Genomic DNA, 17,794 nt, shown 5'->3' with positions numbered 1-17,794 from the left:
CATAAAAAAATCATAGTTGAATATCGAATTTTCAAAAATAATATTTTTCGGTCCACCCTACAGTGCAACTCTCGCGGATCAGATTGGCATTTACCACAATAGATCTTCTTTCGTGACTCTGCCGATAACTCGTTTACTAATCGTCACGTGAGCTTCTTGATTGAAAGAATTAACTTTTATGCGGTTGCATAAAAGTTTGCGACATTAAAAAATTCTTAGTTAGTGGTGTGGCGATTCCAAGAGTATTATTGAAGTAAAACAGTTTTTATGTATCCTGATGTCTTAATTTTGTATAATTTACCTGTGAACCCGTCTGAATGTCAACGTCAAATAGAGTAAATAAAAGGTAAATATAATCGACATTGTAAGCCAGTTAACTATGGCCAATTTAATATTTATTATATATGATAATTTTGTAATCATTTTAAGCTCTATTAATAATAAATTATAATTATGTAATTCGCAGTAGTTCTATTAAGAGCGCAAATTCTCACCCGGAACTCTGGTCTACGGCCAGAACAATATTAAGGCCGATTCAACTGTCGCCGCGTCCCAGTCAATTCGATTTATTCTATGTGGTGTTAATTCACTGGATGAGTAAATATTAGAACTTTAGGAATATAATAATTATTTCATGTAGAAGTGTATTCGCTCTGTTGTTAAAAGTCAATTGATAGGGATTGTAGTTATATTAAGATCGAATCAGAATAAATGGGGCCATAGTTCACATAGCTTATACTGACCCACTCCCATTGTGTTGTCACGAAAATGAATTATATTTTCTGATTCTGTTTAGTGAAAACAAAATGAATTTGGAGTATTTAATCTCAGTTGATAATTCTCTGGCTTGAGTGAAGTTTTCATCGAAACTATTTGTTATGTTAATTAGGGTTGGATTGAATCTCAAATTCATCGAACACCATTTAAGTTACTTTGGTAACCTTAATAGTAATAACATAACATAGTGATGTCGGCGCTGAAGTGTAGGCCTGATGTGACCTGTCGCCGATTCATGTACTTTTCGTGCCTTGTTCACAGAAGATCTAAACTCGTGTCATTTGACCGGATCTTTTCATGACTGACGATAGTTTGAAATAGCTACTCGACTTCCATCGGGTTCGATATGCATATGGTGCTATGCTAGTCATTTCAAATCTTGAACATATATTTTTCCATAGCTTTATCTAGTCTGTTCTTGAACGCGTTCATACTTGGAGCGCCAACGATGTCATCGGGGAGGCTGTTCCACATGTCGGTGATTCGAAGCGAGAAGAAATTTTGTCGCGTGGAGAAGTTGCAGCGCAGTTTTTTTAGCTTATAGCCGTGGCCCCNGAAAATGGCATTAATCACTTGGGTGAAACTGTATTCATAAAGTGAATCAATTGAACTTATTATTTAAAATATCAGGGATAGATATAAGACTTCAAGTTCAAAAATGCAACATCTTAAAATAAGAATGCGATGTTTGTAAATACAACTCTCAGTTAACCTTTGATGTTGCTTGCTACATTTGGGATATATACCTACTAAAACGGTCATGTAATAGAGAAACGAAGGTATGAAGGTTTTTAGAGAAAAAGGAGGTTCCTAAGAAAAATTTTTTTATGGCATTGCGACAACTGAAGAAATTATTTGTTTGGAAAATATATTGTAGGGGATTCTTTTGACAGGCGTCCACATAAAAATATCAAAGTCGGATATAGAATTTCCAAAAAGCTTGTTTTTCGGTCGACCAGATTGTCATTTAGGTACCACAAAAGATCTTCTTTCGTGACTCAGCCGATAACTCGTTTACTAATCGTCACATGAGCTTTTTGATTAAAATAATAACTATACTGAACAAGAAAAAAATCTCCAGACTAGATCAAGGGGATTCTGCAGCATAACCTGTTACTGCGTCACCTACAATTAACAAAATGCTGAACAGAAATTAGGTATTACCGAATCCCAGTATGAAACTGTATTGCGGTTGCATAAAGGACTGCGACAGGCCACATCAGGCCTACATTTCAGCGCCGACTTCATTATGTTATGTTATGTTATTAAAAAATTCTCCGAGTTACTGGTGTGGAGATTCCAAGGGTATTATTAGAGTAAAACAGTTTTTATACACTTTAATGTCTTAATTTTATACAATTCACCTGTGAACTCGTCTGGATGTCATCGTCAAATAGAGTAAATAAAAAGTAAATATAATCGACATAGTAAGCCAGTTAACCATGGCCAGTTTTAATATATATTATATATGATAATTTTGTAATAGTTTTTAGCTCTAGTAATAACAAATTATTATTATGTAATTCGCAGTAGTTCTAGTACGAGCGCAAAATCTCACTGGAAACTCACTGTCATAACCGTTAAAGACTACGGCCAGACTAACAGTAAGGAGGCCGATTCAACTGTCGCCGCGTCCCAGTCAATTCGATTTATTCTATGTGGTGTTAATTCACTGGATGAGTAAATATTAGAACTTTAGGAATATTATGCTCGGTAAAAGGCTGTTTAGTACTTTATTGTTATCAGAGGAGCTGTTAGGTGATCTGTAAATGACCCCTATGAGAAGGCTATCTTTGCCTTTTAGAGGAAGTTCACACCACACTGATTCTCTAGCTGATTGATGCTCTGCAGATAACTTAACTTGCTTGGTTTTGAATATTGAATATAAATTCTATTTCGCGTGATTTCTGAATATTAATTTCCGTGATAAATTCATGTATTAATGTGTGACATAACTGTCCTTGTTCGCAAGTCTCTTTTTACGCCATTCTTAAAATCTCACATTATTTAATTCGTTGTCACATCAACATTTTGCTCGTCCCAATTCGACATTTTATTTACTGAATAACCATTATACTCCCTACCCTTGCTTAAGTTTCAGAATAAATTAGCATATTTCATTAGTCAACTTGTTTTTCTTACCCTACCTACCACGCCCCAGTCGAACCCTCGTAACTGGTGTAGAGCAGATAACTTCTTCAAGTACCGGTACGCATTATGGTAACGCACATAAAAGTAGCACTTTGTTACCGCATTATGTACGCACAGAACTCAAGACAAAGTAGTAATTGAATCCATGTCAGAAGTACGTTTAGCTTTATGCATTAATCATCTACATTAGGCTATTTTTTTTTAATTCGTACGATTATAAAGTATAGTATTTCTGGCAAGTCCAATAACTATGCGAAGGAAGATATCCCTGAGAATTGTGGAGACATTTCAGGAGAATAAAACACAGCATGTCATAAACTTGAGTGGATAAATATCGTTTTTAATCACAGAATATTGTTTAAATCGTTAGAAAAGCTATATTTATCAAGTCGCACAACTAGGAGTCGTATATTATATGCGATATAAGCGTCAATAATAAATCCCAATACAGCGATACAAACGCGTAAGATATACAAACTCAACTGCCAACATTAATAAATGATAGTTAGATGTTTGGGAAAGAGGTATGGTTTTGTTCCCACATTCAGTGCATGAAACATTCAAAATTACACCACAACAACACAAATAACATAAATGTGCTAAACGGAGCCTTAATGGAATAAAAAATTAATGACTGGGCATTGCAACAGAGCTCTAGCGCTATCCAATAAATAAAATAAAAATTTAAACAATCCTATTCAATATCAACAGATACAATGACTATTGTAACGTATTTCCCATATCCAATAAGTAATTAATACAACAGTTCAACAGTATTAATAACAGTTCTAGGTCTTCTATTGGAACAGTTCTCCAATAAGTAACCGTTCTGTATTAATACAACAGTTCATATATAATCTATTCAGCGTCAACAGATACAATGACTACTGCATAGTATTCTCCGTCAGCAACAACTAGCTCTGTAGTAACTCAATCTCGATTCCGAGATTCCTACTCTGGATTTCAGTTCAAATCTTCCTTCTCAACTGAAAACAATATAATAACCATGAGCTTCAAACAAATACGAATGATAACCAAAACTCGGGGTAGCTCCTCAAATTCTCTGTGCAAATTCTAAAATTTTGCGCGTTTCCGATATAAAATAATTCCAAATATATACGCCCATTTTACACATAGTCCATTCGTCGGCTGGTCTCCATGGAAATGTCCACACGCACAACTTTGTCGAGCTCCTCGTCAGGGTACGAGTCCTTCCCGCTCTTCTCAGCTGCCGCTAGCCACTTGTGCCCGTCAGTCAGAATGGCTTCATCCAGCAGCACCTTTGCTCTATGCCCAATTAAAATGGGAAGTTGCGATATCAAATTATAAAATTAACTTGCTTCAGGTAGATGAAAATACCATTGCACTGTTTATTTGTAACTAAAACCGCCTGTATTTACATTGTACCAATCAACGTGAGAAAAACCTTCCCATATCCCTACGGTTGCAGTGTGGTTTTGATTTTTAACGCTATATTATATGACCAAATATAATCATATTCTCGAAGTACTCACTTGAAAGCGGCGTGGTGCGCGTAGTAAACTGCAGTTGGAATGGAAGTTGAACGAAAGCACCGCGCGTAATTATGGCACTGAGAAAATGACTGCCGTTGGATCTGGTCAAAGCTCATGTCACTGTCGTCCCACAACACCGTGTAGTGCGCCGGCCGGTTGGTGCTTCCCCTTAAGCCTGGATAATGAATTTATTTCAACTCTTAACTTCTGTAACTAGGGAATGGATAAGTCCTAACACATCACATAAAACCTGTCATGGTTCAAATGTGGATTACACGTCAAGTGAATACTTCATAATAATTGATTTAGGGAGAAGCAAGACAAAAAAAAATATTTTAACGAATAAGAATCTTATAATTTGTTCACTGGCGAAATATTGAAGTTTTCAAATGGTTTAATTCGTCATGGCCTGAGATTGATTATTCATCATCTCATCGCGGTTCAGTTCAAATCAGTCACTGAAGCCGAGACGAGTTAGCTTTTCATGGATAGTAAACGAAGAAATATTTTTAAGATCCTAAACAAGGATGAATAAATATACATTGAAATAAATGATTAGGCTCTGCCGTCACCGGTATGCGAGTTGAGGTAGAAGTCCATCAGCCAGGGGCTGGTGATGGTGGTGTCGGCAACGGTGCCTGCTTCGACATTGCCACCTTTTTCTAGGAAGAGACTTCGCAAACGAAAAATACATTAGGAAATTCATAGAATCCAAAGACCCATTTACTTTGGGGGTCAATATTCAAAATTTACAATACAGATAGTTTCAAAAATATTTCTTTCATGTGCATATCGAAAAGAATAATGAAGGTTAAAGTAGACTAAGAAAGTAGAATAGAAGAAAATAATAGAAACTTAGATGAATTATTCTATATAGAGCGTGGATTTAGGGGTAAATATTTTAGATAAACATGGTCTTTGAAGATGATGGATAATAAAATATAACGAAAGCAGGTAAATAACAAGGGTTGACAACGATGATTGATTAATTTGTACGGGACTTGGCAGCGTAGACCGCGGGACCAGCGGTAGTGTGTGAACCAAAATCCACACACCTACTTTCAACCCAGTTACCTATGTGCTATTTTCATCTCCTACTGTCTTTTCCATTTCTCCTTCCTATTTTTGTACGCTCTGCACAACCTTTAGTTCTTTAGTCCACACTTTCCTTGCACCGCAGCAACAACAACGGTACGTTGAGCTTCCCGTTAGCTGTCAGTGAAGATTTGATACATGTCAGAGTGACACAACACGCACAGACGCAAATTACCATGTGCTTGCGTAAAAGAACTTTGCCGTACACAACAAACATACATAGAAATTCCACTCCACCTTCCAAACATGGAATATAGTGCGAACTTGTGCCGATAGGAATTCAGAAAACAATGTAAAAATCCTACAAAAGCAATGAATAACTAAGATCATGGAGTGAAACCATACTAACAAAAACGAAGTTGCAATAGCACTTGCGTACCGAGTGTGATGTTTCTTCTGAACACACAGGAATGTCATGGAAGGCTTGTAGTCTGTACTGATGCTGGTGCAGGCTTCCCTCATGGCCCTCAGCTCCGATGCCAGCACTTGGCTGAACTGCGTTTCACTTACACCGTCTCTGAACATCATGATTTTCTCGGGCAGAATTTTGTTCTGACGCCAGAACTGTTCAAGCAGGTTCCTGCAAAACAACAAACTAAATAAAATTGTATTGACTAACTAATTGTATTGACTAAACTAATCAAAGCTATACTCAATCAACAAAAAGAGCAACTATGGTTTACTGAACTGTAAAACGGAAACTACTACAAGGCCAATAACAGGTAATGTAAACATGTGAAATGATAGTTCCAAGATAAGATACTCAATTCTGTTCTTTGACTACAAGAAATAAACCTAATATGAATAATACAATCCTAAACGACGTAACTCTACTCAATATCAGGAACACGATCTTAACGTGAGAGTAATTCACAGGACTCAGCTGAGGTAATGGTCAAACAATTCTACTCTTGTAAGCATTCACTAGACCACTCACACAGAAATCTTCCCTGACCGCAAAGACAACACCAAAATGACTACATACTAAATCGCAACACCACACTGACACTTGTTTGCGATATGTTTCTCAAATAAGGTATTTTTTGGTCAGAACTACTCGAGATAAGTCGATTTATTCAAATTTGGTTTCTCATTTTGCTCAAGTTACATAAACATGTCGGTTGTACACGAGACAATCGCTACCTCTCGAGCTCACGCTGCTCTGACAGTGCGACATCCGAGTAGGTACACTGAAACAGCTCTGAGCAGAAACGGTAATGAAACGCTCTGAAGTTGAACGGTCGATAATGGTCATGAGTTTTTTCCTCAATAAATAATCGACGGCTTTTCAAGCCAAAAAACACCAATTACAGACGAAAAATCTGCCGCTACGTGCACTTGAGCGTTTTTTTGATGGTACGGCTTCTGATCGCTTGCCTCACTCGTGCAATCGCCAAATTCTCGTCGATAAGGGCGAGAAGAGGAGTTCTGCAGTTACCTAATTTTTGAGGTGTTTTTAGTCATCGATTGTACGTTTAAAACCAGATTTGTATCGGAAAAATCTATGCTACGGCCATGTAAAATAATCACTGCAAAATTATAATAGAAAACATCATCAAATTCCTCCTCTTTTGAGAAAACCAAACACGTCCAACCCGTTTGAGGTTCTTGGGGTTTACGCACTAAGCGAAAGTTTGAGCCGGTGGTGAATGTGGCATTCTTGAGCAACCCGGGCCTCTCGAATAGGAGGTACATTGAAAATTACTAATGCGATTATGAAGCTCTTTCGTCCATAGTAAATATAATCAAACACCGAGAAGCTATGACGACTCACTTAGTGATCTCTTTCATGTCTGTAATGATGTCTCTTCCTTTATGTTCTCTGTTCTGATGACGGACTTCCCTGACGTATTTACAAGCGTGGACATCGACCGAGGCCACCACAGCCACTATCGAAGGGCTGAGCTTATCGCCAGGGTCTGGGTGGTTGACGTCAGCTCCCATCACCATCACCTGAAAAAGCAATTATTCAATGAAGGATGATTAACTTCACTTATTCATCCAATGAAGGATGAATAACTTCACACTGAATATCTTTTTTTTCCCCTACAAGAGATGCGAATTTTCCAGGTGTCGAAAAATACTTTGAGCCGCATTAGGAATATTGGTGCAGAGCCCAAATTTATAAGCACGGGCGATGAAGACACTATCCGATTGAGCAAGGAAAATTAGTTTTATACTTATGTTTTTATGTAGTTATATATTTATGTATTACGCATTTTATATAACTATTCTATCGGGACATTACCGACCTGAAATTTAATTTTTATTATGGGAATCATGAGATATTACAAATATAAAAGGAAGAAGGGAGGTGGTTGGAACCAAGTTTTAAAACCTCGTTTTTACTGAGCGAATTTAATTTTTTTGCAATATACAAGTTTTTTCAAATTTTGAATTGGGATTAGAACGAATATTCCATGTTAAATTCAAGTTTGGAAGCATTTTTCTTTTGTTAACATTAGTTTAGCCAGAAGATTAGCAACGGCATTCTGGCTAACAAGATTCCAAATTCATATGGACTATTTATCAATCTCCGACAACACCAAGTTATGCACCCACTAGAAGTGGGGTTCTGACAAACGACAAAAATTAATTATACACCTGCAAAAATGAAGCATAATCCCTGAGAAACGTTTTCTCTTCTTAAAATTAAGCGCTCAGGATCCAAGATAAAAGCCGAACAAAAGGCAGTTAAAATCTAATCGTGGGTAATGGCCCGACTGAACATAAAATCGACAATGCGGTCTCTAAATTTTGGATTCTAATGGAACTTCAGTTTTGTTTCACCATCTCACTAAACAATTAAACAGCAATCAAGATTTATTTTTTACCACCGTACACGACTTACTTTATTACCGCCAACTCGCTCGTGATCGGGCTGCCGAGGCAGCGCGACATGCGAAACTCCTCCGAGCTTCACATTAATCTTCAGCAGCAAGTTGAGCATAATCGTACCGTCCAGTTTAACAAGGGTGGAATAATGCGCGCACTGAGTCACAAAATTCAGTCGATTTTTTGCCTTCACTGTAGCTGTATGAGAAAAAATAAAATGAGAAGACGAGCACAGATCGGGAATTTTTATAAGAGCTTTGGGTTATGTCAAAATTGAACGGTGAAATTATTACACTGACTCTTCTGACAGAATGAGAACAAAGTTTTAAGCGCTTTCAACGCGTCATTAAGTACCTCAATCGAGAAGGTAAACACACTGTCATTTCACGTATTGCCGACCACACATTCAAGTGCCCTGCAGTTACTAACATGTTTAACAAAAAATACCAGCCTCCTATCACCCTAAGATGCGCCAAGTTGAATAAATGTGAGTCTGTCCAAAAAAGTATAAAATATCAAGAAACTGCATACATACGCATAACTTGATTTCTTCAAACTCGACATTTGTCTACAAGATTCACGTCCTTCAGAACAAACATTGTGTAGTTTGTTTAAATTCACCGTTGTTTATAATGGTGTCTCATCTCGAGAATTAAATCCTCTGACAAAGAAGTCAAGTTATCATCAACATAACAGACTGCATTCGTGTACAATGAGGCTTGATTCACACCACAGTACCGGGCACTAGCCAGTCACGGTGGAGGCCAATATTCTTTAATGCATTCTTATAGCAGCACTCACGAGCCGTGCAAGGCACCTGCAAGGGATAGCCACGATCAAAGTAAAATATAGGTTTTTAGAACGTGCTCGGTGCTTGCCTGGCACGTGATATGAAAGAAACTGCAGTAATAACGGTCCGTGCCCGGACTGAACATGTGGATACACCAGGCAGGGAACGGATCGTGACTGGTATATGCCTTACACCTGCCCCGCAGTGCGGTGTGAATCAAGCCTGAGGGTTTCAACCCTGATGACTCACGGTAGGTTCTTTTGTCGCCATCATCAATAACGAAGACGAGAAGACGCAGACCTTTGCAGTCTTTATTTATTTTTTCCAGCAAATCGCCCACATTACAGGGCAGTGGCTCCGATTTCACGAAGCGGGGGCATTTTGGATCCATGCCAAAATTTCTTGCTTTGTCCATCATCATTTTTTTGAATTCACTTCATCATGAAAAAAATGTTCGGGTGAATGAGAAATGCTCAAATACATGAAACATTGACCTTATATTCAACTTTAATACGAGTCATATCTTTGAACGCCCGGCAAAAATTAAACAGAATAAAAGTACGGTAATCAAAATAATATTATCGGAAAATTGTTGTGGAAACGTCGAGCTGGGATTCCTAAAACCGCCTTTTTACGGTTGATTGCTCACAGAGCCTAATGATTCAAACATCCTTTATGCAGTCGGAACAGACAAGCTTTACAGACGAACAACCTAATCGCAAAGAAGCGCGCGTTTCTCATTAAGGATCAACTTCATATTTATTCATTTATTTTAATTTAGGAAATATGAACAGGAATTCATGCAAACATCATAAACAAAATAATCTACTCGGACGCACTTAATTATTTCATCGGCGTCCTTGGCAGTCGAGAAGTTGATGATGGCCCAGTGGTCGAGCTTGGCAGGCTGCTTGAAGGCATCCCGATATAGGTTGATTTTCCATTCACCCCTTTCAATTTTCGGCTGAAGTTTCTTGCCGAGCTCCACGACTGGCGGTTCAATCACGCGACCCTCGAATTTGACCATCTAGACAGAGCAGGTCAAGCAGTCTTCAAGCTAAACTTTTCAGTGTACAGACAAATTAGCATATGGTTATTGGTTACTGCCCATTAGCTCTCGGTTGTCAGGATAAATTTACCCAAGTCGTGTACAAAAAAAATGGTAGAGCTGGCGAAAATCGACACATAATCTTAACGGTTTAAGTATGTGGTTTCGTTCAAGTTTTATCAAGATTTTTAATTTCATTATTCATTAATTTAATTTTAACTCAGAATTTCAATTGCACACTGCGCCACGCTGCTCAACTTGTCATTTAGTTAGCTAGTAAAAAACACGAAGAGAAAACATCTTTAACAGTTTCGATATCAGTTTATTCAAGAAATGTTCCTGGAAACGGCAGATCCTCGTGAAAAAGATTAAATTGAACCAGGGGAATGAGCTAAAATTGGTTAAATTTTGAAGAAAGTTTCATTTAAAATTCTTCTAATAGCGTAGTAGCAGGCAAAAAGGTTAACTTAGGATTTGAAAAAAATAGCATATACTGACATTGTAACTTTAAAGATCTTCATTATTGAGGATCTTAAGTTCTAAACTATGCTTAAATTTAGCTCGTGTACTCAGATTAGTTTTTTTACCACGAAGCTCCTACTATAAGCCACCAGTACTCACGTTGTGATCAACTTCCAACCCAAGAGACGCCAGCACCTGGACTTTATCCTCGCAGCTTTTGTCAAAAATCTCGGAAATTTGTTTCTTGCGCTGTTGAGGAGGCTGTGCTGAGCGCTTGATGAACTCCCTCGACTCGTCCTGACCAAGCCTGCCTCGCACTCGTTGGTTGGCAACGATGTCGCACATCTGTCAAGCATCGAAACATTTTTACACTTATTCATGATCTTTTCCGTCATTGGTGTTGTTTGATGAGAGTGAAACCTTTTCAAAGAGTAGTTAGAAAATTGGAGCATTAATTTTACACTGTAGCTTCAATATACCGACAAGCCGTAGGTTTCGAAACGGCCATTAGTCTACAAAAATGGAAGTATCAGGATTTTAAACTCTTCTCACACAAAGACAGACATTAAGCTACTATGCAATATGGAAAGTATCAATCGGTTAAGCAATACGATACGAGGCTAAAATCAAATATTTTATTTACCTTGAACAGATCCGTAATTTGACAATAACGAGTACTTTAATCACAAAAGTAACGTGTAATTGTAAATGGAAGAAGCGTGCGAGAAATTTATATTGAATGCGTACTACTTACATACTTAAAGAGTTGGAATTGAGTATGATATTACAGTGTTACTGCTTTCTAGGTATATAAGAGTAAGCTTGTGAAATCTCATAGTACCTCAACCAAAGCAAAATAAAATATTAAAGCAGCATCCGAAATGTTAGCCCGCCCCATAATACCAACACACTAACTTCGATGGGCATGTGCGACTTCTTGTTGCCGACCAGCAGACAGTTCATTCTTGGGTACTTAAGTGTGGTACCATACGTCCGTTCGAAGTACTCGGCCACAGTAATGGTTTCTACCTCACCGTCCTTAGTCACGTCAAAAGTGCAAGTCATCGATGTCTTATCGCTCACTCCTACCACTTTATACTGGCGAGTATAGCCTCCGTGTTTAGTGGAGATCTGCAGGAATGGAAGAATGAAAATCCTCGTCACAACACGTATTCCAAAAGACAACTTTTCGATAAACTTAAATTGATCTCGCCAGAAAATGCTAAGCAATATTTTCTTCACCCACCGTGGCAGGTGATTTTCAGATATTTAAAAATGATATTACTATCTGATTATTCCACATTGATCTTGCAATAAAAAAATTGACTGCAAAATCATAAATATTAGTAACGGAAATATCAACCTACATAGGTACTATCAATCGGATGGAGTTTTAAAGAGTTTCATATTAAGAGTCGCACTGTTGTCTCACTCAATCACTTTAATGAACAAGATGTTTATAGATAATATCCAATTGAGAAGTGCTTCATCAGATCATGTTTCTAATTCCTACGTAACCTTAATTTGTTCCTTCACGATCTTGTCGAGGATGAGACCGATGGCCTCAGGACCGAGCTCTTCGTTCTTGAAATATTCTTGTGCGCTGGGCTGAGAGCGCAGGTACTTCAAAAGACTCTTGCACTCCAAGAAGGGTCTGTGAGCAACTATCCAGACAACAGAGAACATGAAGATTAATAAAGATCCTCATAGAAGCATGATAAGTAAAAAATTGAAAACTTGTAATAAACAAATACAATCATTGATGGATCAAGTAGAAATAAGTTAATGGTCGCATGATTGGAGAAAGCTCCAAAAAGAAAAAGAAAAGAGACTTATGAAAAGAGAAACTACATAAATTTTCATATTTTGGTCAAGTACTGCACAATCAATTGATACAAAGATATCACCATCAATGTTCAGCATGAGGCAGCTGGCGTCCTTCCAACCGCAGGGGCGTAGGGAAGAATGAAATCCTATTACCCCTTCTTTACCGTGACCAATCTGGAAATTTTGGCCAAATCTTTCTTCTTTATGAGAGAAGAAGTTATTTAAAGATGAAGTTGCATACCTGAAATGAAATGGAATTGGTAATTCTCCAACAACTATTGTGGATTTGATTACATTGTACCTTAAAAAGTATTTCGATTTTACACTGAAGAAAAAAAGAAATCATGAGCTATTCAGAGACTGGTTAAGTGCACATCAGGTCTGATAATAGTTCTATAGTTAAATTACCAGCATCATTAAAGAGTTCATTACTTTGCAAAGTAAGATAACTAAGTACATACTTTCTAGCATGCTCATAATTTAGCATCACTTGAAGCATGTGGAAGATATCTTGACATTGATGTGTTAGAGGCTGACACTTGGGAAGATGCTGCAGCAATTCTTTCAATAATGACTTCCCAACGAGCTTCCAAACTATCTGCAAAGGCAGAGCAAATTACAAATTTTCATAATCCATTGGAAGCATTTGTAACAAGGTTCTGCTTGCACTGCACAAAATATTGAAATGTCACTTAGGTGTTGTGCAGCATCAGCTTGATTTTGTAACTGGTACTCTTGAATTGTCTTGAAAAGGAGTTGTCAGTTTAGATCAGTTAAAAATCCTGTGACAACACCGAAGCAAATTCTCTCATAACTATAAGATGTCACTACAAACAAATAGCTCACAGCTAACAAGTTAATTCTCATTTTGAAAATTTAAAGCTTCATAAATAAAACGGTAGAGAAAGAAAAAGTCAATCCACAACGAAATAATCCATCAAGAACAACGTTTAGTGAGGAATTAGTCTTGTGTTACTGAAGTTTTTAATTTACGAACTCTAATTGTAATTAACACAATCAACATCAAATATAAAGATGATCAGATAACAGACACCTCTATTCAACTTGCCAAAACAGAGCAGCCCAGTGCTTAATATTTTGAATATATTAAAAGTAAAACTATGGCCGATGTAACTAGCAGTATTTAATAAAAAAAATCCAACAATATTTATACAGCATTCAATCTAGCGGCAAGATTAAGTCAGAAGAACACCTCAGGAAAAAACTTGACTGATAAGGTACCTACCGTATGTCTACAATAAGAAATGTTATTTATCTTTGTACTTAAAGGTTATATTACAATGAACCGATGTATACCTAGTTGCCTGACAGAAATGTCAGCATAAATTTTCATTCCAGTGTTTTGGTAAAATTCCAGAGTTTTGGTAAATAAAATAGTAGAAACCTCTTGATTTTGGAAAGATTCAAGATATTTATACATGTCAGAGAACTTACATGATATTCCTTTTCTCTGTTGAGAGTTTCATCATAGAACTTGAGTTTGAACCGGATAGGGCCTTTCAGGATTTGAGGAATGGCCGTGCCAGAGGTGGCACAGTAGGCATTGCAAATGCCATCAAAGGTCATCAAGAGGCCCTTCCCGTCATTTGTGGCCTCAAAAATCTGTCATATAATGCGGATTAATGATAATTTGAAAAATCAAATGGGACTGAAAAACAGATGACCTGAAACTATATGATTGTAATCAGAATCAAAACAAATGCTTCTGTTTTTGAAAAAAATTACTCATTACTATGAAGTAAATTTTAGAAACTCCAACTTTCTAGGTAAAAACAAAATTCTCTTCAAATTTCAGTAACCAAGTCTTACTTATCATCTTATTTATTTATATCATTAGAGTGTTCAGAAGCCTCAGAAGATTATGGACCTAAACACTTTCAAATTAAAAACAATGTAGGAGATGAAGAGAAAAAGTGAAATGGGAAGTAAAATGTATATGAACACATCCAGTGAGGAGGGCAAGCCTGTTACAAGACTGTTACAGGTGAGGCCTGCATTAGCTTGTAGGTGAGGCCTGCATTAGCTTAGCTGAGTTTTTTGGTTTAATGGAGGATCTAGTTTTCTCTAGTATATAAGGTCTATGACACAATAGCACATTTCCACCAAAAGGGTGTGTTGACAGGGTGCTTAGATAAATTAGCTTGATAAGCAAGGAGGAAAATTAGAAATAAATAGAGAATGGTGACAAAAAAAGTAAAAGAAGGTATGAGTAGTGGCATATCATTTTACTGTTTGGAGTAACTTCAATTATTCACAGAATATCTGGAGATATAACAATAAGACATATATAAATAGACAGCCTATGCTTGTTGGAACATCTATAGTAATTTTCTAGTTTCATCAATGTCTTGTGATAAGATGCATATAATCACTTTTCTGGAATGTGTTAAAAGTTGCTACAAGGGTCTTTCAATCCATTCATGTTAGATAAGAAAAGGCCCATAAAAACTGCCTACAGGGAATAGGAAACAAACAGTGCATGGAGTTTCCATTAAGAAGTATGAGAATATTTGAAAGGGTTGTTCATTTTTTTCCAACACCAAAATCTTTGGTGAGAAGATTAATAACATTTATATACAAATTACAAGACCACCAGGCAAATTTTAAAAATTCCAATTACTACAGTAATGAATTTACTCAATGCTTCAACTTTATATACATGTCAAGTCCGGAGGAGAAACAGCAGTAAAGAGTCCTCACCTCAGGATGCTCTTTGATGAATCCTGAAAATATTTTTCGTCCAAGCGCTTTTGAAATATGCCTTTTATAAGAACTATTCATGTGAGGTGTGGCAACATTGTCTAAGGCAGAACTCATGTCCCCAAGATCTATTCCAGCTTGGCTGGGCGGCTCCTTCCCAGGTTTAGGTCCTTTTGGGCGGCCCATCCTTCTCTTCTTTTTCTTTTCAGCATTACTTTTTTGAGGTCCAGCAGTTGCTGCAACTGCTTCATACGGAGTTATTTTTTCAAGTTCATCACTGCCATCTGACTTCTTGGCATCCAATATTTTGACATCAAAATGATGAAGAGTAACATTTTTTGTTACATCAAAGGGAACAACTTTGTAATAGTTGGAAAACAGCGTTACTCTTCTGCCCAGACTGCCAGATGCCACTTGTCTAATAGGAGGATTTGGATCTGATGAAAAATAAAGAGATCAATTTTGTTTGAAAAATATAAATTTCATAGAATCAAGTTTACAAATTTAATGATGTCAATCAAACAACACAGTTATAGTTAGTTTTAATACAACTCCATGCAGGGATTGGTTGACAAAATTCAGTGATTTATTTAGAATTAAAATTATTTCCACTAAAAAACTAACTTTCTAAAAAACTAGTTCAACAATTCATTGGGTTTTATGGGTCACGATGAAACAAAGTCACAAAAAATACTGGCAAATGTTTCACAAAGCTTTGGCTGCTTCTCTTATCTCTAGATACATAATGCTTTTTATATTTCAGAATCGAAGTGTCAATAAACTGATAATTGCAATGTTATAAGTTGCAAACGTGAGACAACAAACTTACTCTCATCTAGTGGGTCACTGATCCAAACCATCCTTCTGCCTCAACAATTGAATGTGATTTAATAATAATCCAAAGCTGTTCTATTTATATACAATCAAAACTTTTTGTTAAAAATTGCCTAGTTAGAATCAAAAACTTTTAGTGGAAACACATTTAAAAAATATTAAAATGTTAGTAGCCTAATAGAAAAATAGGAATCAATTCACATGTTATAATTATTTACTTCAAAACTTGTAAATTGTATTCAACTAAAATAGATTTGCAACATTCCTTGACAAGTTGACAAAATATACAAAAGGGCATTAGAAACACTGAGTCAATTGTTCAAATTCTTAATAAAATATAAATTAATACCTACTACCTAGTTTGAAAATTCAGTAAGTCGGTCATTATAGGCTAGGTAAAAATGTAAACTTTGATGGAATCATGGAATGTATGAGATGAGCTGATGAGCATATGTGGTAGAATCTTCTTCCAGAATATATGATTCTCTTGTTATTTTAATAGAAATAATTTCAACTTCTTACTAGGTATAATTTAGGTATTGAATTCCAAAGTCCTTGAAATTTTTTTTGGTTGAATTCTTAGTTTCTCATCTAAAAAAAAGATTACGAGCTTCTAGCTACTTAGAATGTGCAAAATTAGGTAAACCCAAATTTCCAATGACAGATTAGCACTTAGTCGCATCACAAATGAATTAAATACCATATGTAGGTATGATAGGCTAGGCTAAGTTCGTTTAATGATTGTGAAACTAATGCTCTGCTGGAGTAAATAAAGCCTTGGTAAATAGTGATGTCAGAGCAAATCCTGAGTGACTTAGCCCAAGCAAATCCAGAGTGAAGTTAGAGAAAAAACAGAATGAAGCCCGAACAAATCCAGAGAGAAGCCATTAGCCAAAGGAAATCTAGTGCCAAGTCAGAGCAAGTCCAGAGTGAAGCCAGAGGCCCAGAGCAAATCAAAAGTGGAATCAGGGTAAATCCTGAGGGAACAGGAGCAAAGCAAGAGCAAGACATACGTAAAGCAAAAGCCCGAGCAAGGTTGTACTTTGTAGGAGCAAAGCTAGTGTAAACTGTAAAGCAGAGACCTGCAGAGTGAAGTCAGTGAACGCAGCTTAAACCACTTTTCTACGTTCGTTGACTTAGAATCGGTTATCGGTGATCAATGACTAATCATGAAATGGTTCATGCCTTATGTCTTATGAGTAATGTCAGCACTCAGTGATGACTTCATGTTTGAGCGCAGCCAACGCCCAATGTGAGTCACGCTGGTGCTTTGGCAATTGTGAAGTAGTCCCTTGTGAATCAAGTCACGAAAAGTTCAAGAATCGGCAACAGGCCATGGGCCTATGTCTTCAACGCCGACACTTCTATTCTATTCTAATTGGCAACGTCAGAAAACTTTTTGTTCGTATCGTGAGTTTCACCTCCAGTCGGGCACTTTAAAAGTCTAAAATAATTAGTTAAATTATTAGATCCCAGTGCACACATTTTACAACGTTTGCTGACTACTGTTGTAACGTCTACGGCTTAATGGACAGTCATAAGTCACACACAATTACAACGCCTTTTTATCTTTCAATCGTCATCGTACGTGGCAAACAAATGCGAGTCACGAGTCGCGACTGTCGGCTATTGCATGATTGCATCTCTGTTAAAACCTGTTACAAACATGTTCTAACTTTTTACCATGCTCTCAGAGTCGCAGTAACAATTTTATTCTGGTAATGTACCCCAGTTGCGACT

General features: G+C 36.9%; 1 protein-coding gene across 2 annotated transcripts; it reads right to left on the bottom strand.

Moving 5' to 3' along the window:
* Window positions 1–3,239: 3,239 nt before the first annotated feature.
* On the bottom strand, window positions 3,240–16,192 carry LOC108677879 (protein argonaute-4). 2 transcript variants are annotated; one of them, XM_018166180.2, is made up of 16 exons: window positions 16,050–16,192; window positions 15,221–15,657; window positions 13,955–14,122; window positions 12,961–13,097; window positions 12,580–12,740; window positions 12,191–12,336; window positions 11,588–11,803; window positions 10,832–11,017; window positions 10,002–10,189; window positions 9,412–9,596; window positions 8,389–8,570; window positions 7,312–7,490; window positions 5,917–6,117; window positions 5,009–5,115; window positions 4,443–4,617; window positions 3,240–4,215 (listed from the first exon to the last, which is right to left on the bottom strand). In XM_018166180.2, exons 1-16 carry the CDS (start codon window positions 16,078–16,080, stop codon window positions 4,056–4,058), a joined length of 2,859 nt encoding a protein of 952 aa, XP_018021669.1. In that variant the 5' UTR covers window positions 16,081–16,192; the 3' UTR covers window positions 3,240–4,055. The 2 variants fall into 2 exon arrangements, with proteins under 2 accessions (XP_018021669.1, XP_018021670.1); XM_018166181.2 differs by having other exon boundaries at window positions 5,015–5,115.
* Window positions 16,193–17,794: the final 1,602 nt, after the last annotated feature.

This window comes from Hyalella azteca, unplaced genomic scaffold, assembly GCF_000764305.2.
Source record: "Hyalella azteca isolate HAZT.00-mixed unplaced genomic scaffold, Hazt_2.0.2 contig679, whole genome shotgun sequence".
Taxonomy (NCBI): domain Eukaryota; kingdom Metazoa; phylum Arthropoda; class Malacostraca; order Amphipoda; family Hyalellidae; genus Hyalella; species Hyalella azteca.
Note: the sequence above shows the minus strand (reverse complement) of the source record. Positions and strands in the feature narration are given on the sequence as shown.